This window comes from Mytilus galloprovincialis, chromosome 9, assembly GCF_965363235.1.
Source record: "Mytilus galloprovincialis chromosome 9, xbMytGall1.hap1.1, whole genome shotgun sequence".
In the NCBI taxonomy this organism is placed as follows: Eukaryota; Metazoa; Mollusca; class Bivalvia; order Mytilida; family Mytilidae; genus Mytilus; species Mytilus galloprovincialis.
The window spans coordinates 3,080,224-3,107,770 of NC_134846.1; the positions used below are offsets into that span (position 1 = coordinate 3,080,224).

General features: G+C 31.9%; 2 protein-coding genes across 2 annotated transcripts; both read right to left on the reverse strand.

The window, feature by feature from the left end:
* Positions 1-10,241: 10,241 nt before the first annotated feature.
* Positions 10,242-14,138, reverse strand: LOC143044264 (ras-related protein ced-10-like). The gene is made up of 5 exons (XM_076216192.1): positions 14,048-14,138; positions 13,244-13,315; positions 12,381-12,498; positions 12,125-12,187; positions 10,242-10,976 (listed from the first exon to the last, which is right to left on the reverse strand). Exons 1-5 carry the CDS (start codon positions 14,083-14,085, stop codon positions 10,683-10,685), a joined length of 585 nt encoding a protein of 194 aa, XP_076072307.1. The 5' UTR covers positions 14,086-14,138; the 3' UTR covers positions 10,242-10,682.
* Positions 14,139-18,722: 4,584 nt separating this feature from the next.
* On the reverse strand, positions 18,723-24,711 carry LOC143044266 (ras-related C3 botulinum toxin substrate 2-like). The gene is made up of 5 exons (XM_076216194.1): positions 24,472-24,711; positions 23,861-23,932; positions 21,727-21,844; positions 20,154-20,216; positions 18,723-19,128 (listed from the first exon to the last, which is right to left on the reverse strand). The coding sequence occupies exons 1-5, from the start codon at positions 24,504-24,506 to the stop codon at positions 18,841-18,843; spliced, it is 576 nt and encodes a 191-aa protein (XP_076072309.1). The 5' UTR covers positions 24,507-24,711; the 3' UTR covers positions 18,723-18,840.
* Between the last annotated feature and the right edge of the window lie 2,836 nt (positions 24,712-27,547).

Here is a 27,547-nt window from a genome sequence, read left to right on the forward strand (position 1 = left end):
AGTAAATTGAATTTTCTTTCTCAGAAAAAAAAAACACGTTAACAAGCGGCAAACGGCAACGTTGGTTTTTATATTTACAGATCTTTGCAAGCACATGGCACTGGTGCTGAAATTTAGTGATTGACATAAGAGCTGGAAACACAAGATAATTGAATAAAATCAGGTCACCCTTTTTTTTTGCATCGTTACTTATTAGACTTACATAATAAAAAAACACTTTATTGACGCATTTCCGACATATTCGATAGACTGTGTGTTGAAAAATGACTTATAAAGTTTCACACATTACGTATGTTCGAATATTAATGTTTATGTGTTTATCCTCTAAGACAGTCTGAAACAGGAAATCGGCCCGTCCACTCATGACAGAATAATGGCACAAGAAAACTCGATTATTAACACTGAAAAGAATGTTAAGATTTGGAGTTACTGTAATGAAAATTTAGAAAAAACACAAATTTTCAGCATGGAACTAAACAAAATTCACCTTAAATGATCGATAAAACACACACTGTCAATGTTCACATTTTCTTATCTAAATTGAGTTCCTTTTAACCAAATAATGTTTGATTGATAAGCGACAAATACTTGCAAGTTGACTTTAATTTGATAAACTAAATTTCATATTTATTAGTTTTCGCCCATTGGAATTACTCCTTTTGATGTTTAAAGTGTTCTTTATTATTGCTAGCTTAGTTCCTGCTATGAAGACGGAAAGGGTTTATTAATTTTTTTACAAACATACGTTTCGTAAACTTAAAAACGCCAGAAAACGGCGAGTGTGACATTTCAACGGATTTAATAAAATGAACAATTTAGGACATAATTTAAACGGTGTCTTCAACCTATGCCAACATTTGATAAAAATATATTCAACCTATGCCTACAAACAAAATACAATAGGTGTTGTTATAGCAATTATTAATTAATAAAAGGTAAGAGTACAGTCAGTATATTTAAGCATTAAAGTATTACTCTTTGAAAATTAAGAAACAAAAATAAAGTATTTTCAATATTGTGTTGTAGTAAAAATGGAATAATTAAAAAATTTCTAAAAGGACAAAAATGGTTAAATAGAACCCTTGATTTAAGCAAAATTATGTTGAAAATAATTTGAAATTCATAATAAAAAAATAGACTAAATTTCTGAAATTAAACACATATAACAATACTTGAGAAAAAGATAGTTTAAAAGCTATTTCATTGGTGCAAATTTTTATGATAAATTTTATTCATAGTTCTGTTGCATTTAATATACAACATACTTCAACAATCAACATACTTCAACAAGCAACAAAATATACAAATATACCATACTTCAACAGATTTTTTTTTTAAATCTAATTACTTTTGCAATATAAAATTAAAAATAAATATCAAATAGAATGATTTTTTGGTTTATTTATAGGCAGTGACTTTCAAGTTGGACAGTGCACCCTTTATTTACTTTGTTTTAGTTTAAAAAATTAAAGTTCTTGTAAAATACTTTGTACATTGAGTATACTTTAACGGTAGGTTTAAACTAGTTGTAAATTGATTAGCCCCTAATAAATTTATGTTTTTATAACACTTAATCTTAATTTTATACCTAAATTTCAAAATGTTGGCATAGGTTGAATGAACCATTTAAACAATACTTACTAATTGAAGACATAAAAAGTTGTATATTTATTGTATAATTTTGACACAGGAAGGGTGGATATGTAAATTGTGGTTTTGATCTGCAGCATTCGTTTGAATTTTTAAGAGCTCCAAAAAAATATGCGAGATTTGGGTTTTGTGACAGAAATACAAATTTCAAAAAATCATTGATTCTGCCACGATCTATTGAAATGTTGTAACACAACTTTTTATATTTTTTCCCTTATTATATACGGAATAAAAAGATATATCATTTTCGGAATAATCTATTTGATATTACCTTTAAAAATCACTCTTAACTTCACTTTTTTCAATTTTCGGCTTGACCACAAAACAAAGTGAACTTTTCGTCCTGGTCAGACGCGTCCAGTTAACGATGACGTCATAAATAAAACATACACCATTAAAACCAAAGACTACTCTTGTTTGCAGTACAACTTTTTTTTAATAAGTTTAAAAAATGACAAGAATAACTTCAAAGCAACGTTGATCATATGTCTCTGTGTTACTTGTCTACACGCTCAAAATCAGTGTTATTAGAGATCATTCGAGTAACAAAATAAATAAAAGTATTGATTTTAAGGCATATTCCATTTCTACTTTTAATTACGCACATTTTGATGTATACATTTATATAGTTATCAATTCCGAAACTTATTTGGTAGATTTTTCATATTTCAGCTTGAATCGGTGCGTTTTTTATGACTAAATCAGTTAAAATCTTTCACATAAATTATTGATCAGGGATGATTCCAGGTGTTTTCAAATGGGTCCCTTGAACATCAAATTGGGAATTTTTATTCTAATTGGGAATTTTTTAAGCATAAAATCTAAGACATAACATTATTTTCCTGTAAAAACGGAAAATGTATATTACTAGTTTCACCTGTACACTGATGTTCATGTAAGTTGTAACATTTTGAATAATTCTGGATGGGCTACTGTTATTACATGAATATCATTGAACATGATGCACTAGTCTATCATCTTAGCTATAGTTACCTAGGCCTATTACAAAAACATATATTTTAGCTATTATAAACATAAACCACTGAAAAAAATCATTCATCGGGTATTTTTTCAACAGCAGGTCATCTCTATAAATTTACCTTGATTCAAATGGATTTCAAATTGAACTGGTCAATTGTCGAATTCAGAAAAGCATTTACAAAAGTTCATATACTTAATTGATACGATATTTAAAGCATTGAACCAGTGTTCTTTAAAATTATTTGGATCATCTTCAAAACTTTTGAAATAGTTCCATCATGATGACATCGTATTTCATGAATGGTCTATCATCAACATTATTTTCAAAAAACGCTCAAACTTTTGTCTTTAGAAATAGTTTCTTTTACAAAACAAGTTTTCATGATCATATTATATAACCGGCTCTGCTGGGCGATCTGCTTTAACGAGATCTGCGCCCATTAAACTTTAACCATCAATGTTATATCAAAATTTGAATTTGTTCTCTGCCGAGGTCTGCTTTGACTCCCTTTTTTATCAACCTGTTATATTTATAGTTGCCTTAATCGGTGACAGAAACTTTTCCGGAAATATCGATTTTTATTTTATTTTCCTGAATTGGGAATTCATTTTCATGTACATTTTTTTGGGGCCGCTGGCCAATTTTAGGGCCGCTAAGCGGCCCTAAACTATATAGTGGAATCATCCCTGTTGATTCAAATGAAATAGACACTTAAGTGTTTAAAAAGTGGTCAAAATCTTTCGTCAGATGAACATGAAATTTGAGGCCAAACAGGGGCGTAGCTACCCGGAGGCACGACAGCACGTGCATCCACGTCGTTTTCACAAAAAAAAAAAAAAAAAAAAAAAAAAAAAAAAAAAAAAAAGCAGAAGAGAGAGAGAGATGAGTTGGTCAATCGGAATCGGAGACTTTTGGTGTCTTTTCCGTCTATCCCGGATATTAGTTTGACAACCTAGTTACAAGTGTTGATGAAGCTGTTCATTCAGAAAAAGATCGTAGCTCCGAAGTTGCGTGCACATTGATTCGGCATGCAAAAAAAGAAATGGCAAAATAAAAATTTATAAATTGAATGTTAAAGGAAACAACTATGTTGTCACTTTTTTTAATTGATGAAATATCATTAAATAACGACATTTGGTTTCAAAATAATTGTTTTTTTTTTTGGAGATTATGACAAAATCGGAAGGTTACTTGTATCTTTTACAAGATTTTTACTTTTGAATTTGTAATACGCAGTCATGTAGTTTTGGAGCACATTTTACAGTGTACAGTTCATCAGTTTGGAATGAGATGTACCAATCGGCATTAGAATTATCAGATCCCTTCGATATCGTTGAAAATATGCCGAGGCGATGTGGTTGACAGACTACCGGAGCCAATCACCCTGCAACCACACCAAAACAGTATTGGAAAGTCTCATTATATTTGCGTTCATAGACCATGTGATAAGGCAACTGGAGAGTGGGGTCGCGTCAAGTTATCAGAAAATCGCTTCTTTGTGCTGTATCTGCTTCATCGTGTTGTAGGAAATATCACAAACGAACAAATCTCAATATTGTCTGAAACATACGAAACTGACCTAGCATGTAATTTTGACGAATTCAATTGGGAGGTCGCTCGATGCCGAACACGTACGCTGGTTTATAACACCTCGCGAGTGCTACCATGCCATGATGGCCCTGAGATCTATCAGTCACGGTACTACGTATGTAATTGAAAACAAATGTACGATCAACAATGAACAACGAAAGTTACATAGCATTACTGCATATTCATCGGGATTTCAGTGTGAATGTTGACAAAGTAATAAAGAAGTTTGTTTCTGCCCAGACCCGAAGAGCAGATTTTGGACAATTTTGAGTAAATTCTGTATCACAAATATGTGTTGTTTATGTATTACTATATTCAGAAGATTTATTAATAGTTTTACATTCATAAATTTTTATCTACATATAGCTCCTCTTTTAACCGTCCTATGACCGAAAACCGAAAAAAAAAAAATTTGCTGCATAATAGGGTCCCAAATTTTTTTTCGCCTCGCTCCGCTCGGCAGTAGTTGCTTCCACATCATTTCTTTCTAGCTACGCCCCTGCCAAAATCGGTCCTTACCGGACCTACTCCTTTCACCCGGATATAATTTTGCTTTACAAATACACCAAATATCAAATCAATATCTTCAAGCATGAAGTAAAAAAAGTGTGGAAAATTAATTTGCCAGATTGACAGACAGACATACAGACGAACAGATTGAAACCTAAAGCCCCATTCGGGTATGACAGGATGTTTTCTTTTGATATACTGGATTTAACCAGACTCAAGCTAGCGAACAATAAGCCAGCGAACAATAGGCAATAAACCCTTTTGAGACTAGGTACCGTAAGCCTCGAAATATCGTGCATGGCTAGTCACATTAAATTTAATTCAAAGCTTTATTTATAGTCGGCATGTTACATAACAAATAAACATAAGCTCTCTGAGCTTTTATAACCCACAAATACATACATTTACATAATAATCATACACAATATTAGTATTAAAACATAAAAGACATATAACATACATTTCATGCACATTTAGGCTGAACTAATTTAAATACTATATATTATATACATGTACATGTATATGTTAACGGCAATAAGTGAAATTAGGCATTAGTCTTAAATCCTAGGATTTAATCTTAAATCCCGAAAAGGGTTGATTGATTATTGTTTGCTTAACGTCCAGTGGCAAATATTTCATGCATATTCAAGACGAGAACAAGTTCACAATAGATTTAAATACAATAGGTAGGTTGTCATAATAGAGGCCATTTGGAAATATGGTCGGGGAAATTTGGACTGCCACTGGAACATGAGAGTATATTGGATAGGGGCAGAAATTTTGCATTGCAACAGGCCACCTACGGGCCCGCAAAGAGTTGTTGAAAGGGTTCTTAACGTGCAAAGAGCGTGGCACTATCTTTACACGAGACATCGGATTTAACGTCCCCATTCTGACTGGACGTGACTGCGAACTTATTACATCCCGCACAGCCAAACGGACGCCACACTTCGGCAAGCGTTTTACTGCCGGTCTGGAGAAGACCAAGTGACCATATTTCTATTCCCCAGTCACCCTTGGGGCATGCCGAAAAGGGTGTGCAGGCATTAAGCTTAATGCCTAAAATATCAATGGGAGTAAATAAAAGACATTTATTCATCTAAATGAAAATACATTTGTTATATAACAACATCATGATAACTGAAGTTTAAAATGTCATCTACCGGATATAATATCACTAATAAAATATGTACTTTTATATATCAAAACTCATCAAATAATACTTTCAAAATATGAAAACTAGGTAATAAAATATACATTTGTTATATAACAACATCATGATAACTGAAGTTTAAAATGTCATCTACCGGATATAATATCACTAATAAAATATGTACTTTAATATATCAAAACTCATCAAATAATACTTGCAAAATATAAAAACTAGATAGAAATTTGTGTTAAAATCATTTGTCATTTCACAAGTTGTGGAAATGTGGCACCGACTATTGCTCTGCTTCACGTTTTTCTTTCATTTCTACCGGTACAAACATTTGGATTTACATGCACATTTGAAAAAACCATGACCGCCGGAATCATGGGTTGCTGCCTCATGACCATGATGACCTCTTAAAGTTGTTTCACAATTGATTAACTTTTCTAGAATTGAATTTTAGTAAGGTGATCTTGGAACACAACAAAAGATGTATAGTTTCCGGAAAATCTGGGTTTGATTGAAAATCCATCAAATCAACTTGCCCTCTACTGAGGGCCCTCATGGGGTTTTTGATTATGTGATTACTTGGCCGTTTTTTTAATGATTATTTGATTATTAAGCCAAATATTTCATGATTATTTGATTACCTAGGACTGTATTTTTAGTTTATGATTATTTGATTACTAAAGATAAGCAAATATTTAATGATTATGTGATTATATTGGCAAAAAATGGTGATTATGTGATTACTAGGACCCCCCATGAGGGGCCTCTCTACTGTTAAAGTCTCAAGATAACATGGACCTCACTACTACTCCTTTCCCTATATGTTTTGTTTTTCATATTACAATTTTTACAAAGTGAAAGAAATAGCATCACGGGAAATATCAAATTATCCATTACTAAGCTGCTAAATCATGCCGCCATGACCTGTTTCTTTATGAGCCTTTTCCAAAAAAACACATAGATTCCTCTAGTAAGACATACATTAAAAAAATGTCCTCATAATTCTCGTTGACCTTAGTTATCAACCTCTCAAAACCTCAATTTGTAAAAATGTCATACCTTTTAAATTGTAATAATTTTTTGTTGCCTTCTTTTCTGATGATTCCAAAAGTTTAATTTTGACAAAAGAGCATGGTAATTTTCTCTAGGGTATATGTTCCTTGTTTATCCTGATTCGGATTTAGACCTCAAAGATTCAAAAATTTGTCCTCAATAAACATGTTGTCCCTTAACGCTAATAAAATTGAGAATGGAAATGGGAAAGAATCCAGATAAAAAGCGAAAAAGGGGTATTTAACAAATTGACTTATAAAAAAAAAAAATTTGGAAAAATGGTGTGAACAAAAAATTGTATCTTAATTCTTTCTACTGTTGACAAGTTACAAACAGTGCAACCAGTGAAGTGTAAAAAAATAAAATAATTATTATAATTATTTGATAGAATCTCTCCATTTTTATTGGATACAATCACTTTTTTAAAACCTATTTCCATTTTTTAAAAACACAAAATAGTTTGATCAGTTAATTCCGTTTTGAATATGAAAAAAAAACTAAAATTCGAAGATCTGTCAAACGAATGTATATTAATATTAGGATAAAATTAAAAATGGAAATGGGGAATGTGTCAAAGAGACAACAACCCGACCAAATAAAAAACAACAGCAGAGGGTCACCAACAGGTCTTCAATGTAGCGAGAAATTCCCGCACCCGGAGGCGTCCTTCAGCTGGCCCCTAAACAAATATATACTAGTCCAGTGATAATGAACGCCATACTTATTTCCAAATTGTACACAAGAAACTAAAATTAAAATAATACAAGACTAACAAAGGCCAGAGGCTCCTGACTTGGGACAGGCGCAAAAATACGGCGGGGTTAAACATGTTTGTGAGATCTCAACCCTCCCCCTATACCTCTAACCAATGTAGAAAAGTAAACGCATAACAATACGCACATTAAAATTCTGTTCAAGAGAAGTCTCATGTCAGAAGATGTAACCAAAGAAAATAAACAAAATGACAATAATACATAAATAACAACAGACTACTAGCAGTTAACTGACATGCCAGCTCCAGACTTCAATTAAACTGACTGAAAGATTATGATTTCATCATATGAACATCAGGCACAATCCTTCCCGTTAGGGGTTTAGTATCATACCATCATAACATATATGAGAAGAAATATAATTAAGAAACTACTTAATATTAAGAATAAATCATAAAATATCAATTCTACTTATAGTGCCTAAAATTATGTTCGGCAATGGGTTGAATAATCATCATTAGATTTCAGGAAATAAGCTCTAATAATGTCTGAAAATTTCAGGCAATAACTTAATGCCTAGGCGTTAGCTTATTGCCTAGGATTTAAGCTTAATGCCTAATTTCACTTATTGCAGCTAGCATATACATTCTTACCTTACTTAGTTAGCTATGAAGATAAACTGACGAGTGCTGTCCCCTGGCTTGATACCTACGCTAAAGGCCGATCAGGTGTGACAAACATTTTCTCAGTCTAGCTACATTGTATCAAGGTCATCGTCACATCAAGGTCATCGTCACATCAAACAGCTGTATCGATTTCTGTTCTGCTTCGGTTCAGATCATCAATTAATATGCAGTCAGAAAGCCTACCTGTGTATCTATTTCCATCACATTTGTGTACGTTTATCGTAAAAACTTAATCATCCCGTTCTTTAGAAAATTATAACATCAATGTTTTGTGCTATTGTTTAACAGGTAATATGTTAGAATTTAATGGTGGTATTGTATTGCTTTCAAGAGTTATTTAATACACTTTGCCTTAAAAAGGTCTAGCTAGGTCTCGATAAAAAATTAAGGGGTCTACAGTGTCAATTTTCTATGTTAAAATCACAGCTGTATTTTTTGCATTCAATTAATTTTTATACGTATTCATAGAGGACAGTGGAGTAAACGGATGCGGGTTCAAGTCCCAACGTACATGTAAGCTAGGCATACATTTTCGTAGGCAGATGCAAAGCTGGCAGATAAACCTATATATATATAGTGGCCCTGCATCTACTCTGTTATTCTTATGTCTCAAAACTCCGCTCGCTCTGGCTTAGTCCATAACTTCTTTCTTTTTTAAATATAAAGCAGGATACACTTTATATATATAGTCAAGCGACTAAATCCTGTTTTTTCTGGTCTCTCCTTTTTCTTACATTTCTGAGTCTAGGGTAACCCTTGTTAGCTACAACTGGAAAGCAACCAAGCCACAACTCCTCTATTTGCTGAAAACAATGTAATGGTTTTGTTGATTTATGATATCTGTACAGTGATTTATAACTCCCTTTTTGTTGTTTTTCCATTTGTTGAAACTCCATCTTATTTTGAAGCACTGTTGAATTCAAGAAAAAATCAAAAAACATTTTGTTATCCTTTAAGCCATTTTTTTTTATTCTTTATAAATTTTGTCCATTATTCTCTATTCTTCATATTTAAGCACCCTTTTATTCTCTAGTTTCTATCTCTAAGTACTCCTTATTCTCTTTTCTATATATGTAAGACCTCTTTATTCCCTATTTCTTAATATATTTTAAGCATCGCATTATTTTCTATTCTTTTTATATCTATTTTTTTTTCTACCAATTAGTATTTGTTCTGCTATCTCCAACCAGACTGTCGTCTATCTATGACGACCATTATTGTAACCTCCAGAAACTTTGTTTACTTTTAAGGTCAGTGGCGTATCCAAAACTTTTCATAAAGGGGAGGGGGCACTGACTGACCTAAGGGGGGCCCGCTCCAGGTCATGCTTCAGTGATTCCCTATATAATCAACCAAATTTTTCCCACAAAAGGGGGAAATCCCATGCCCGCCCCATGATCCGACTATGGAGGCTTTGTTTTGCATCGTATATATGAACATATCAAGTTCAAAGCCAAATATACCATATCTTATTGTACTCTGACAAAATTGACCTTTATATATAGATCTGGCAATTATGTTTTGGTCCATTTTCGTCTTATAGATCTTAACGTGTTTCTGAATTTGTACATACGTGGCTATGGTTTTTGTTTGCTTTGAGTGTTCTGATGAAGGTTGCTTCGGACGTGAAACATTTACAAAGTGTTATTTACTTTGTATAAGCCATCACAAATATAATTTTGCGAAGGGCTTAGCAATAGAATAAAACTAAATGAATGGAGAGTGGTCTCATTGGCACTCATGCCATATCTTCTTATATCTATTAAATATGTCTTTATTAGAATACGTTTACTGTTCAATACCTATTATATGATAATCCACCTAGCGGTATTAATAATCCACGTAGCGGTATTAATTAGTGTTTGATTTTTTACAACAAATAAACCAGAAAACGATTTTAAATAGAATCGAACTGTCGGTCTTTAAAAAACAGCATATAATTATATATTTTTTTCAACCATTTAGTAACAAATACATACAAAAAATGTCTTCCACTGTTCTTTTAAGCATGATCAGTAAATACAAAAATAAATTCACTATTTGAGTTTAATATTTCTTCTTTAAAACTCTTGTAATGGCAAAACATCTACTAGTACATTATTGTATCTACTTCCTCTGAAAGATAATGTTTAAGTTGCTGTAACTTTATCTTTAAGGAATCAACTGGATGGATTTTTAAAATCACATAAGAATTTCCCAGACAGCCACTGAGCTCAAACTGACTTGCATATACACCATCCGTCAGAACTCGGCCGATTCCGTACCTTCATTTAGGAAGACCAGTAGCGGATTCACCCGAGGATGGCCGATTGACATGTACACAAGATGCAACTCTACTACAACATTTTACATCTGCGCTCTCTAGAATATTTCCGTTTATGTGGTACAATTACTACCTTTATTACTTCGTCGAAAACTGCTTTTACTCCGTGCATATTTCGTGCGGAACACTCCAAGTATTTTACAGCTTTAATTTCATTGGCTAGAGCTTGTCCTTTTTCAATTGAAACTGTTTCACTAATTTCTTTTGATTTATTTTTAGATTTTATGGATTTTTTTCTTAAGTCTGTTTTGGTAGCCACCAGTACGATTGGGACATCTGGACAATGATGTGAAACTTCGGGATACCACTGAAAATAATACATAATGAATTGTCAGTTTATTTTTTTTTTGTCAAGGAACCATTATTCTCGATTTTATACATTAAAGAGGGTCTGGATGGGATTTATATAGTAGAAAACAATATGTGGAAGAAAGAAAATATGGAGAAAAGGGACCCACAAAAGAAGAATCATTTGAGAGAATAATGATAATACTAAATAAACTCATCATAGATACCAGGACTAAATTTAGTATATACGCCAGATGCGCGTTTCGTCTACAAAAGACTCATCAGTGACGCTCGAATCCAAAAAAGTTAAAAAGGCCAAATAAAGTACGAAGTTGAAGAGCATTGAGGACCAAAATTCCTAAAAAAATTTCCAAATAGAGCTAAGGTAATATATGCCTGAGGTAGAAAAGCCTTAGTATAAACATTAAAGATTAACATTTTATAAAATATCAAAGAATATTGATATTGAAGACCCCCATCTATAGAAGCTGGTGATTGTATCTACATTTGTACCCTTCCACACGGAATGATGACCATCAATTGACGGTTACTACTTTATTTTTTATGTTGATGGACTTCATTTAAGCTGTCACTTTCTGTAAATGTACTTCTCATAAATTTAAAAACCTATTGAAATAATGAAGTTTTACAACAATGATGATATCTGTTCTTAATGAGATTAATCACTACTGTTTAATACTTAGTTCTCAATTCTCGTGAGACGGAAGACCTACCGACGTGATAAATGGTAAGGGAGCTACCATTTTATTTTTTTTTTAGTTTATCCTGACTTTTTTTTACCTAAATTGTCGTCCTGACTTTTTTTTTTGGCAAGTGCCTCATCCTGCCTTTTTTTTTAACTCAAAACTCTTGTCCTGCCTATTTTTTCAAATTTCATCCTAGCCCCTCATAAAAATCAAATGGCAGCTCCCTAAGAAGGTGTCTGATGCTATTTTTATATTTTGGATCAAAATAAGGTGATACCAAGCGTACAATGTGTCTAATGTAACATAGTCTTCATAAATTAAAATCAATTTATTTGATTTAAAAAGAGATCATTTTGTTCACGCTTCGCTTACAAGGCGAAGCGTGCATAGCCAACGTTGCGTTAAAATATGATTGAAACATGGTCAATTCTTTACGATATCGTTAACTTTACAAACTAACCTTTGACTTGATATTTTGAAAACTTGCTTTGTTGTCAACACTATAACATAACACGAAAACATCCTAAAAAAAATTGAAGCCATTTTATTTGCTATTCATTCAAGAAACTCTTTCGTATTATATTTCAATTATCAATGTAATATTTCGATATTTTACTGAATTTTTTCATTTAAATACAATTTTTCACCTTTTTCTTAAAAGTAATAATAATGACGTCGTAGACTCTTTACATAAAATGTTTAACACAGCCACGTACCGTCAAAGGGTATGACAAGGGGCGTAACCTGTCATAATCTTCTTGTCCAGCTGTATCCCATAAACCCAACTGAACTGGTATCTGGTTAACCCAAACCGTCGTGGAATAGTTATCAAATCTACTCAAATAAAAGTTAGTGGTACATTAATATGAATTTTTACTGACAGTAAAGAATATATGACATATGTTATGAATACTAATAGTTAAATATTTGAATTTGTAACAGGTAATTCGGCACCATTTTGACAAGATTATAATATATAACTCTCTAATTCCTTGATTTTGCGTGCAGACGCAGAAAGTGAAAATCTTATTCAACATGTTCAGACCATCACTCGTTGTAGTAGAATTAGAGAGTAGAATAGATGTAGCGAAAAAGTTAAGCTATATACTCCAGTCTCTTTTATATGTTTTTCAATGGCATTGTCAAATGCACTGTAACTGAAAATCTAAACAGTTTGAATCATTTAAAACAAAGAAGCATAACGACTAAATGTCAATTCAAAATTGATGCCCAATTTAATAGGTCCAGATATACCCAAAAGTAGAGTAATACGTTCTTCTTCATCTGAATATACTAGTATTCCCAATCTTGTACGCCTTGTTTATATTCGTTTTGTTCCAGACTACGCAGATTGCACACGCATATTAAGTTGGGCATTGCGGAACGTATACAAAGCGGATATGAACTTTGTGCTGGAGATTGTATACAATCAGCATGGCTCAAAAATAAATGTTGCACTCTTTTTGGAGAATAAAGGAAACATGTGTGACTCTTGTAGAATTTTCGCTTAACCGCAAATGAAGATGCCCCGCTGTCAATTGATTAATTAGGTACATTGTTGTACAAGCTAAATACTTACATAGTTGGTACATATGTCTCGGGGAAGGTATCAGTTGCATAGCAAGTCAACAGACAAGTTTTACCAACAGCTCTGTAACGAAAAAAGGCAATGTATTTACATATTTTTTTGTTATATATCTCTCTCTCTCTCTCTCTCTCTCTCTCTCTCTCTCTCTCTCTTTGCTTTGCATGCATTGCTACATATTGTCAAAAAACAAAGTTTACACATTTGGATTAAGGAAGCAATTGCAGTTAATACGTAGGAAATCTTCTCTTTTAACACTTTTTATATGTAACTCCTCCTACAAATTTTATATTCCGAGATATCAATTGTTTTTATATGCACTTAAAGTCTTTAAGCCACTTCCTTTGCGTTGACAAACCAAATCCAAATGATGTTACGAAGCAAGTAAGTCAATCTTTGTCATGAGGTTAAAGCATCTTGGGGTATTTGAATGATTTTGACATTTGAGAAGTGTGCTAACTTGATTTCTTGAAGAATGATAGTGTACAAAACAGATTTGATAATTGAACAATTCACAGCTATTCTTTATATCAGTCATAATATTTACAGACTTCAACACAATTTTTGTTTTGATCATTGTCTGTGAATCTGTTCTGTGCGTGCTGTGCCTTGGGGTAGATAATACTTGGTGTTTTAAATGATTTAAAATTTTGAACATCAAATTAACGTAAAAAATATCTTCCACATTTTAAGCTTTAAATAAACGTATTGATATCTAACTATTAATTTACTATTTATTATCTTTTGAATGAAAAGTTAAGTTAAGACATTAAATAAATTTTATAAGTAAAAACATACCCGTCTCCTACTACAACACACTTGATATTTTTGGCCATTATCTGTTTATTATGAGTATAAACACAACGATTTGAATATTATATTTATAATATGATAATAAACCCTATATTTAGATATCTATGATTAAAACGATTTTAGTTGGATAGTATTTATACAACCGGAACATATCTTAAGTAAACATTTAAAGCGAGAATTAAGGCACAAATTTAAAGTAGAAATGGAAATCCCCTATACTAAAGTTAGATTATATTTTATAATTATTCAATCTTGGAAGTACGACATTCTTTTAAAACAGAGTAAAAAGTAATTGTAAAAAAGAAGGAGAGTCGAAAAAGTTGGCAAACACTTATTATAAAAAAACTATAGAACATATTAAGTAACATACAAGGATTTTTTTTATATATATCTTGATATCCAACATGACAGTTATAGGTGTTTGAATAAATAAATCGGGTACAACAATTCTTGGACAACTTTAAATACAAATTATACGTAACAAGTTTGAAACAAAATTTGAACGATTTATTACTATTTGATTTATCCTTGTATTTGTTTTGTCTTTACAAACTGGGCTTTAAAATAGTCCGAGATGTCTTTAGATTGGTTGTCTTGCATGTCTTGGTCCAAATTGTGTTTTATGGTTTATCAATTTATAATGCACTAATAAAGGCTGTCTATGGCTATGTGGGATATTACAATGTAGCATACGCAACAACGTCAGCTAAATTGAGAACATTCATACCCTGGTGTAGGGAAAACGGTAGTATTACATTTTACTAGCATTAGGTTGGCCTTTTGTGTACCCTAGGTGAAGGAAGTCAACTTAGGAGCGCCGTTATTGGATGTAAGGGTACACTATATTTTTTATTTGTCTATGAATAACTGCAGTGTTTATATTTACAATATAAATTTTAAAACCTATTGAAATATTTTCTAGAGAATTATTCGAAAAGGCTTTCAAAATTTTATAAATTTGCTGCAAAATGACGGTGGGCATGGATAACATAAACAAGCTCCGTTGGAAATTGGTCATGATACTATTTGACTTCAATTTTTAAAATAGAGTAATAAAGTACTAACACCACACATAACTGTTTTATCCAGGTTTTTTTTTATAAAAAGTGGTAAAATTAGAAAATGTAAGTATTGTCGCCTATGGCAGAATAAATAGTACCGTTTTCCCTGTAGAGAGTGAAAAACATCAATGCATTCTAGTAACTTTTTAAAGCCTTAGCATTGTTAATCTTGTGGCCTTTGTCATATAGGGAACTTTATGAATTTATAACCAAAATATAATTATTTTTTATTTCCTATTGTTAATTACCCCTTTTTCGATGGTGACATTTCCTTGTCATCATCGGATATTTATGGTGTTTATATATCTCAACAAGTACCAGCTGTGTACGATTCCTCGTGTACACCGTGTGGAACGCCACATGTGGGGAGTCGGCTATGTTTGACACGGGCTTGCGATTTTGAAGCGAAGAAAAACGATAAAGGTAAGTTCAAGTATCAAAATTTCTTTTATGAGAGTTTTTAGTACCATATACATTGTGTAATGTATTGCACGGAAAGAACCCAATCATAATCTATTTCCTTCAAGCTGAAGTAAACGTTTTTAGTGCTCTGTTTTCTCAAACACCTCTCACTAGTTTTCCGTGTTGCAGATTTTGAGGCTTCATATGCAAATGTCTGGATGAAAACTACTTTTGACGGACTTCCCCATATGATTCATATGGAATCAAATTTTTGTCATGGAATTTAACCAAATAGCAATTTCTTAGTTAAAATCTACTGGTTTTAAAACAAGTTTTTCATCAAATTAAAGATAAAGTGTCGGTAAGGGTGCCAGATTTTGTGTATCAAGGGGTAGAGGCATTTATCAAAAAATGATTAGATTTGCATACAACTAGACCATTATCTGATACTTTGTAATTCAAACACATCTACTGTGTTATAACAACAAACTTCGGATATTTTATTTTGCCAGTTGTTTTAGTCTTATAAGTAATGTGCTTTTGATTTCATAAAAAGTGAAAAAAAAAGACTCATAGTATTTTGTTTTATGCCGGAACATGATTTGTTGTCCTTTTCAGTCACTATCATGGTCAGAAAAAGGTCACGGCTTGGGCTCAATACAGAAATGGAAAGTTGACTTTAGGAAAATTAAAATCATCGCGTTTGTCATAAATTTTGGTATTCAACCTACCATCCTTAGTCATTTCGAGAAAAAGGTGTAAATATGAAGCAGATTTATCTGTGTTGGTAGTATCTTTAATTTCAAGCTCACTTGGATATATTAAATGTAAGTGATCACTGAATATATTATTATTAAGAGACAGTACATCATCAATACACCGAAATGTGAAATTAAAAGACTGGGCTAATTTCTTTTCTCCTTTCTGTACAAGCCCTTGGATAAATTTTGCTTCATAGGAATAAAAAAAAACAAATCTGCAAGTAGAGGAGCGCAATTGGTACCCATTGGGATTCCAATGGTCTGTTGGAAGACTAAACCTCCAAATTCAACAAATATTTTGTCAAATTAAAATTCTAGCATGGCAGTGATATCCTCTTCGGTGTATTTTTTCCTTGACATTCGTACACGCCACAAAAAGCACTCACGAGAATTATATTACTCTCTCCACAGAAATAATCACCGGCATCTTCATCACCAAATGACAATACAGGTTCAAGAAGACACATGGACACATCTATTCTAGAGTTCAAAACAGCATTTCAATAAACAAAAAACTTAATCTGGCTGCTTATTTTCTATCATCCATCCATGCAAATGGTCAAAGAAAAACAAATTTCCATTGGACAATATTTCTCTTCTTCTTTTCCAGCTGGAGTTCGAGACGGTAATATTTATGTCAAAAAGAATAACATCAAAAATGTGGTATATGGAACAGATAGATTGTACTGGCATGCGTCGGTTTCTAGGGTCATTTAAAGTAAAATGCAGCTGCATATTCTAACGCTTAGATATAGGAAGATGTGGTGTGAGTGCCAATGAGACAACTCTCCATACAAATAACAATTTAAAAAGTAAACCATTATAGGTTAAAGTACGGCCTTCAACACGGAGCCTTGGCTCACACCGAACAACAAGCTATAAAGGGCCCCAAAATTACTAGTGTAAAACCATTCAAACGGGAAAACCAACGGTCTAATCTATATAAACAAAACGAGAAACGAGAAACACGTATATATTACATAAACAAACGACAACTACTGTACATCAGATTCCTGACTTAGGACAGGTGCAAACATTTGCAGCGGGATTAAACGTTTTAATGGATCCAAACCTTCTCCCTTTTTCTGAAACAATAGCATAACATCACAACAAAGAAAAACATACGATAAAATATCAACTGTCATAAATGTTCATACATAAATCACTTCGGAAAGTCAATATTCACATGGCAAAATCAAATAACAAAACGCATTAAAAACGAATGGACAAGAACTGACATATTTCTGACTTCGTACAGGCATTTTAAAATGTAGAAAATGGTGGATTAAACCTGGTTTTATAGCGCTAACCCTCTCACTCATCAAAGTCCGTGGTATTTACATTGATGCGTTTACTAAACAAACACAATTAATAAAATAGTCAAAATATGGGTACATCAGTCATCATCGTATAACAATTTTAAAAGGAACAATTTAACAGAACACAAAAAACATCTATCTACAAACACATTTATTGATCTGTGTGTCTGACGTCAGAAAATTTTATTCAAATGTTCAATGTGCATATACACAAACAATTTTAAAATTTACAAAGAGGGACGAAAGATACCAGAGGGACAGTCAAACTCATAAATCGAAAATAAACTGACAACGGCATCGCTAAAAATGAAAAAGAGAAACGGGCAAACAATAGTATATATGACACAACATAGAAAACTAAAGAATAATAAAATTAACGGTACCAATTTTGTTGCACCAGATGCGCATTTCGACAATACATGTCTCTTCAGTGATGCTCGTGGCCAAAATATTTGAAATCCAAAGCTTATATAAAAGATGAAGAGCTATAATCCAAAAGGTCCAAAAAGTATAGCCAAATCCGTGGAAGGAATCAGAGCTTTGCATGAGGGAGATATATTCCTTAATTTATAATAATTTTTAACATTTTGTAACAGCAAATTAAATAACACAAAAATCCGTATATTCATGCCATCACCGGAGTACTGGCTACTGGGCTGGTGATACCCTCGGGGACTAACAAATTGAATACGTTCAATACTTCATTAAAGATAAACCAAAACAAGATTTTACAAATACAGTGAAACCTGATTAAACCGAGCCCTTTCGGGACTTGAGATTTTGTTCGGTTTTGGCAGGTATTCGGTTTCATCAGGTTCACAATGCATAAAATGTGATATGATTGGTCTTCAGAACAAGTTTGGATTGGACAGGTTTCCGGTTTATTCAGGGTTCGGTTTAATCAGGTTTCACTGTATACGTTCAATGCATGGCTATTCTTTCTCTAAATATGTTTGATCTAGCTTATCGTTTATTTCTTTTAATCGATTGGTGTGTCAAAGGTCATAGACAATAGTGAACTCTAGGGTCGATATCACATCTTCCAGTTAAGGGCATAATTATGGTCCCCGTGTGATCAGTTTTGAGAATTAGTAATGGTATTGAATAAATCATTCAATTTCGATAGAATTGTTTAATTATTGTTTAACAAGAATAAAAACAATCTTAGAATTATAGTTTGAACAAAGTATACAAATAAAACATTATATATATTAGTAAACACAACTTTAGTGGAATCACAATAGAATGCATGATCTTCGTTTTGGTTTGTGATTAGACGGAAATAACACAGCTTTTGCAGCCTCTTCAAACACAGACTGAAGCCCTTCTTGAGTCTTTGCAGAACATTCTAAATATCTGACAGCATCTATTCGTCTTGCTAAAGATTGTCCCTCACTGAATGATATTGGGCGAGTATTTTTCTCAATATGCGACGAATTTCCTGGTTCTTGTCGAATGTCAAGTTTTGTACCAACTAACAATATTGGTGTTCTTGAGCAGTGGTGTCTGACTTCAGGAATCCACTGCAAAAATGAATGTTGGAACTTCAATATAACTAACCAAGTTACACATACGTTTTGTCAATAACTTCATGAACTTGGTTTATATCAGATTAATTAGTGTGCATTTGTATTCATGTGTATTTTTTTGGTTTTTGTTTAAATGTACTGTTATCATTCTCATTATTTTCTGTGCTTAATTTTGTAATTCACTCAATTGTATAGCTCAAATTTTGGGCACCATGATTGGTAAATAATAAAATTATCTATCTATCTATGTTTGGCTGCAATATGATTTTTTTTAACCTGACGGAATTTTGTTCACTTTGAATTCTTAATTATTAGTTTGAATCAATGATAAGCTATCTAAAAACTTTAGAGTTCGATGCATTTCCGTCAAAAACTCTGATTTTAGTGAACATCAGTCGTGCGTTTAGAAGCATCGTCACTTCCGTTCCAATGATAAGCAAGTCTAGGTTGGAAAACTATAATGCTATTTTGCACGAACTATTCGGCAAATTAAATTCTCATAATTGACAATCAGCACTGCTGTCTTTAGGGAATTGTGAAGAAGTACTTACAAAACAAACATTATTTCAAGTTTATCTTGATGACGATCACTATGACGCTTGATGAACTTTAATTGAATAGTGCAGGAATACAGGCGATCTCCTCTATCTGGTAAATGACGTCATAAAGGCGCGCACAATTGACGATTTTTTCCGGTGACGGATGAACTAGAAAGTGGTATATTAGGCTACATTTACCGTATTCTACATCAGGAAATGTCTATACGAAGTCAGGAATATGACAACTGTTATCCCTTGTAATCGCTTGATGAGTTTGAGCATTTGATTTTGCCGTTTGATAAGGACTTCTGTTTTGATTTTTCACGGAGCTCAGTATTGTTGTTATTTTACTTTTGATCTCTGCCGTAAAGATTAACTGAAATTCAGTGTCTGGTTTATGATATGCTAACAGAAGAACTGACCCAAAATGAAAAAAATGGTCACAACACACCTTACCTCCGCTTAGCTGCAAATACTTACTTGGTGAAGTATGTTATCAAAACTAGATCGATAAACCAATGAAAAACAAACAAGGAATACATCCTAAAAATAAAATAATAGTTATTTAGGTATATTTTTAAACTGTTCTAAATATCAGCTATGTATATATATGTACATAATATTCATTTGTACAATATATGTCACCTCTAAGCTCCGCTGGATTATGTATTTCAGTTGATGATTACATGATACATTTAGCATGAGATGATTCCCTAATTAATGTTTGCTGTCGTCCAACTCATTCAAATGCCACATCATTAATGTTTTTGCGTATTTTATTTACACAATGTTTATCTCTGATCAATTCACGCAGTGTCAAAACTTCTTATCCGATGCATTATGGCAAGCATCATTCGTCTTTTGTGTGCGGATTCCCATTTTTAATAAATTGTTAAATTATTAACGAACTGAATATCATTTTTGTAAAGTTCAGTTGGGAGATGAAAACATCTTTATTGTTGTTTTTCTTTAAATTATCAGCAACAAAAGATAAAGAAAACGTAAATCATTTAAAAAAGAATCGTGTTGTAAAGTGTTTTCGAAAACGTCTGTTTTCAATTAAAGTTTAAAAAGGGTAAGTTTCGACGAAAACAATTATTTGTCGCCACAATAGGCCTTAGTTTTGTCATTAAAACATGTTAAAGTTTAAAAATTAGTTAGTTCATAAACAAAATCCTACAAAAAACAAAACTGCACGAATGTGACTTAGATGTGCCTGATACAAAGTAATTGGACGGTTATTTACACAGTTGTTATTACCAATGTTATTTCAACTGATCGGGCGGAGGCTAATGATTTAATTTGCATAAGGACAGTCTATTTTAAGATGAGTGTGATAAGGATGATTGTCGTTATAATTATTATTAAATTCTAATCACCTATCAGTGTCACCAAACGTATATACAAAAGAACTGAGTGTATGATATTGGACGAATAACTGGAATTTCATTGATGAGTTTATCCCAAAACTCCTGTCTATAGATAGACTGGTCTTAAATACGCAAACTTCCTAAACCCCGCCCAGTCAAGAGAAATAAATCTAGTAATTACGTGTCGCGTAAATTTCACGGACCACACAATGATTTTGTTTACAGTCTGAAATAAGTGTATAGTTGGTGAAAATGGATAAATTCTGTTTGTTACACTTGTATCTTTTCTTTGATAGCATCTCAAAACGTAACTTTTCTTGAATATGCGGTTTATTATTAGCATAGTGCAGAATCCGTCGATTGGGATCTAGCCATGGTGCCAAACTCCAAAAGAGCAACTGAATACAGGTACTATGTATTGGGATGGTGTGTGACTTGTAATTATTTCCTCTTGTTTAATACGTTATTGACTCTTTGTCTTTCCATCGTTTTTATTTGACAATTTACGTTTTTCAACTATTGAAACAGTTTTGATTGCCAATTTGGCTTCTTTCAATATTGAAAAAAACCACAGATTGTGATCGGAGTTGAAGCATGTTATACCATCGATTGTGTTGTTTATTTTTCTTTCCACATATAATGTTTAATTTAAACGAATAATCTACAAAAACATGCATACTTACCGTTTGTGGATATGATAATGGACGGATTCGAACGTAATCCTCTTGACCTGCAGTATCCCATAATCCCATTTCCACGGGAATGTCATTCACCATTACAGTCGCTTTATAATTATCATATCTACAACAAATATTCTTAGTTCACTATCTTCAGCAATTTATAAGTCAATACACATTTTCGTGAATATTTTAGGAAGGAGATTTAATAAATTTTCTTGGAACACAAAATAAAAGAAAGGAATTAAGTTAAAATGATATCAATGTCTTGTAATAACAATAAAATTGAAATGAGGGAACAAATGTATGCACATGCAACAATGAGTTTGTTATTCATATTATTTTCATTTATAACGAGCATTAAAGGGGCAATAACTGTCAAATTTGTTTTCACCGATTAGACTTAAATTTTCATATTTAATCTATAACCATGTTTGGAGTTAAGCCTTCCAATTGATATTTGATCGTGTGGTTTTCTATGTTGTGATGTTATACTATTGTCTCAGTAAAAGGGAGAAGGTTTGATACCATTAAAACGTTTAATCCCGCTGCAAATGTTTGCACCTGTCCTAAGTAAGGAATCTGATGTACAGTAGTTTTCGTTTGTTTATGTAATTTATACATGTTTCTCGTTTCTCGTTTTTTTATATAGCTCTCTAGCTAAGGTTTTAAATTGAAGTTCACAAGAATACGACTTTAATGAGATCGAATTATTCTGTTGAAAGTAAACTATTCATCATCAGTGTTTCTTAGCTTATTGTGACCAAATTATTCAGACTTGCTCCGAATTATTATTTAACTATTTCATTTTCATTAATGATTAAACAAAACAAAAAAAATTAACTTTAAATATTTTATATATCTTGTAACTAGTGCCCCTTTAAGGTTTATCTGCATAACATTTATTAGCTGATAATTAAAATTCATATTTTGGTGACGAGGTTTACCGATCGTAATCTTGATAAACAAAGAAAACGTGAAAAAGTGAGAGATAAGTTCGCATGCGGTTCCATTTGTTAGTTAAATTTGTTAATTCATGTAGGATTTTTAAATGATTTGTTGTACTAACTTTTTCATTCAGAATCAATAATCAAATTTTAAGTTCCACATTTTTTTTTATCTTTTCTTTTATTATTCGTTTATCACTTGTTCTTACCCAGTGCGTTACCCGAGGGGTGATAGATCTGATTGTTGAGGTCACTTCAATCGTAAAAGCCGTCAGCAAATTAGAGTACGGGAACACAAAAACTCAATAGCAGTGCAAACATGAAATACATAATTTTCTTTAAGAGAAGTCTACGAAACACGAGTTTTCTTTTATAGTAAATTGTTAAATAAAATGACGAAACAGTATGTTTACATTCACAGGAAATAGTAACTAAATGAAATCAATAAACGTATTTCCGAGATATTTATAGATAACTATCAGTGACTGAGAATTTACAGTGATACGCACTAAATGATATCAACTACTGCGAAATACAACAAGGAAGAGACATTCCCTTTCGATTGTCATACATTTTATCGTACTTGTTTAAAACGACGAAATACAAAAAAAGAATACACATAGGTTTATATTCTTTTTATTTCAAGTATATTTTCTTTCAGTACACGGAGAGACAAATGGTAAAGTTCATACATTTCTCACAAATACAATCTTCTTCATACCAAAAACTTTATAAGGAAACTTTTACACTTTCAGATCACTCTCTATATTTCGCTAATCAAATTAACAAACACTCATGTAACTTGGTATTTCGGGGAGAAGACAGGTTGTGTGAATTTTGTTTTTTTTATTTTCTTTATGGTATGGATGCAAGCAACGAAATCGTGATTCAATTGACCTAACCTTATTCTTATATCTATCATATTTGTAATTCGTTCATTGTTTTTTTCTGAATAAGTCAGGCCGTTGATTTTCTCGTTTAAATTGTTTTACACTTGTCATTTCGGGGCCTTTTTATTACTGATTATGTGGTATGGGGTTTTCTCATTGTTGAAAGCCGTACGATGACCTATAGTTGTTAACGTCTATGTCATTTGATCTCTAGTTGCGAATTGTCCCATTAGCAATCATACCATATCTTCTTATTTTCATAAATACATGTAAAACAGATAATAAAATTAAATGTGCGCTTACACTGTTGGAATATAGTCTTCGTTGAAAGTATTACTGGAATAAACCATTAACAAACACGTTTTACCTACATTGCTGTAACAGAAAAAAGGATCTATATTATAAACTAAACGAAGGAATATTGACATGATGGTATATACTCTAGGCCTTAATAAAATCAATACACACACGGAAGATTATTTAACATACAATAGTTATCAAAGGTACCAGGATTATAATTTAATACACCAGACGCGCGTTTCGTATACACAAGACTCATCAGTGACGCTCAGATCAAAATATTTATAAAACCAAACAAATACAATAAAGAAAGAATATCATTATTTGTGTTATATCTGATTAACGAAAAAGTAAAAGCACAACAATACTGAAATCCGATGAATATTCAAAATAGAAGGTCCCTAATCAAATGGCAAAATCAAAAGTCCAAACTCATCAAACGAATAAAATGGATAACAACTGTTATATTCCTGAAAGGTATGATGAAGTCTTAACAACTAATGCAGTCTGTTAAACACAAAAGAAAAGTAATTATGATATCATTCTGTATATGATTATTTTATCAATAGTGAGAATGATCATACACATAACTAATAAAATAATTTGTAACTCACCCATCACCGACTACAACACATTTAACATGCTGCATATTAAAGTTTAGATTATAGATTTACGAATTTATAACACCTATTTGTTCCACTTAAAATTTATGACGACTACCATAATTTGATTTGACTTTTAACTTGATAATAAAATGTATATTGAAGGTCTTCCGGGATTCACTATAGATATACATACCGTAATAATATATCTACACGTACATCTATATATATAAGAATGCTTAACGTAAAAGGAATGAAATCATTTTCTTAAAAAAACAGGAACTTAAAATAGTCCGTGATTCTCTATACCTATAGTAATAATATATGTACACGTACATCTATATATATCAGAATGTTTAACGTAAAAGGAGAAATGAAATAATTTTCATAGGAACAGGAACTAAAATAGTTAAAGATAAGTTAATATTCAAGTAAACAAATAAATATTTTGAAGTTATACAATTAGCCACTTAATCACGTCTGTATATTTTCGATTTAAATGTCATAGATATCAAGGAATTTATACATTGTAAAACAATGAATATGATGTATCTCCTATCAACAAGGAAAAAAATGTTTTTAGTCCAAGCCAAACACATTGCACATATTTGAAGAGCAGAAAGATTTATTATTGAATCGAATATTTCCCTGTTATTGAATAAATGTTCACTTGAAATATTCAATGAAATTTAAAAAAATCAGCTGATAGCATCTTGAAAAGCGGATTACCGATTAAATAAATAGACATTATCGATTGTAAACACAACTGAGCTCAATTCAACGAAAATAAATTCACAAAACCCACATTTAACAATATGATTATTTCTTAAAATGTCCTGCACCAAGTCAGGAAAATGGCAATTGCTGTATTATAGTTAGTTTCCGTGTGTGTTGCATTGTTGTTTGTTTTTGTTGCACATCAGTGTGTCTGTTATGTCGTTGTTTTCCATATTTGCTTTCTCTAAATCGATTTATGATCTTTGAACAGCGGTATACTACTGTTGTCTTTATTTATATAAAACATGTACAAGTTCACATGCCTTTTAATTTTAATATTGAAAATGTATCCATGCTTTGTGAGAACAAGCATATTGCTTACGCTTACACTTGGAAACTAACTTTTCAATATTGGACTTTAAGCAGTGCTCATATTACTTTCTCTAACTGATTTTAATACACAAATACACAAAATGTAAGCTTAAGAGTTCAAATGAAATAATAAATGTCTCTTTTAAAAATCTATGTTAACCTTTGGAGAGAAAAACGCATCATAAATACCAAGATTGAAATTTGTCTTTATGCCAGACGCGCATTTTGTCTTCAAAATACTCACCAGTGACGCTCGAATAAAAAAGTAAAATAGCCAAATAAAGAACGAAGTAGAAAAGTATTGAAGACCTAAAAATTCTAAAAGTTTGTCAAACAGCTTAGGTAAACTGAGGTAGAGAAGCCTAAGTATTTGAAAAATTCAAATTAATTTATAATAATGACCATACCAATGATAAGAGTGTTTATATCAAAGGGAAGTAACTTCTAATCACAACGCTAACCTTCACATACAATTAATATGGTAATGTTGTTTACTTAATTTTAAGGGGGTAGACCTTGGTTCAGGGAGATAACTCTTTAAATCATCAGTACGTTTGTAAAAGTCAAGTTCATCAATATATTTTAAGCATTTACCTGAAACAGATTGAAAATAATCTATGTAACCTAGAAGCTTAGAATATATTTTTAAAAATGGTTGACACAAACGTACTGATGATTTTAAGATTTATTTCCCTTAACCTAGGTCTACCTCCTTAAAAGCCGTACTATAATTATAGTGCAATAAATTGTTATGATTAAAGATTTATCTAAGACGTGGAGTAAACCTTTAATAAATATGGAGGAACAGAGATGTAAAGTATATCATTTGTTGATATGAAATCAAGAAAATGATTGGTATAAGTTTAGGGAAAAACTAGTCTCCCTTTTTACTGATGCCCAAGCATGACCATGTGGAGTAAATGTAGCCGTTTCCTACATTATACATAGACTACATATTGATTCATGTGACTTTGATGATGTAAATGTTGTTCTGTTCTCGCCGAACATATTTATCATTCCAGATGAAAACTTATTTAATCATTAACTGTATACATTACATGTTTTGGAAATTAGGGATTTGATAAACATCTGGTTAATACAAACAAACATTAAACAGAAGTCTCTTATACAAAAGAGGTCTCTTATAAAATAGAAGTCTCTTATAAAAGACCAATTGTTATCTGTTACTTCAAAATTTAAGATGAAGGAACCACCCGAGCCGCCGTAATTCATTAAAACTTGAATTTTTGAGTTATCCCCCTAAATTTGTTAAATCGATCTTTTTATTCAAAGAAACTCGAATATTTGGAAGTTGATAAATCAGTCTGAATAAGGCAATAAATCACTTACTTTTACTTTATTTCAATTTACAGTATAACCAATAAATTGGCTCGTGTCTCAAAATTTGCAGATTTAAGCAAAGAACTAGACATATTAAGAACTAATATTTTAAAATTAAAGTTCGTGGTATTAATTGACATCACTTTAAGAATCACTATAATAAAATTAACGGTACCAATTTTGTTGCACCAGATGCGCATTTCGACAATACATGTCTCTTCAGTGATGTTCGTGGCCAAAATATTTGTAATCCAAAGCTTATATAAAAAATGAAGAGCTATAATCCAAAAGGTCAAAAAAGTATAGCCAAATCCGTGAAAGGAATCAGAGCTTTGCATGAGGGAGATACATTCCTTAATTTATAATAATTTCCATCATTTTGTAACATCAAATTTTAATAACACAAACAATCCGTATTTTCATGCCAGTACCGAACGAAATACTGGCTAGTGGGCTGGTGATACCCTCGGGGAATAATAGTCCACATTTGGATAAGCTTATTTCAAATGTATTTCATTAACAAGTTTCTAAGAAATATAGATTGTTTTTATCAATTCTGTAACTATTTTATTGAAACTTTGCATAACTATTCCAATTGCTTTACTGATTTTAAAAACCAATGTCCCTTGAAAAAGGTCTATTTGATTGGATATGTCCA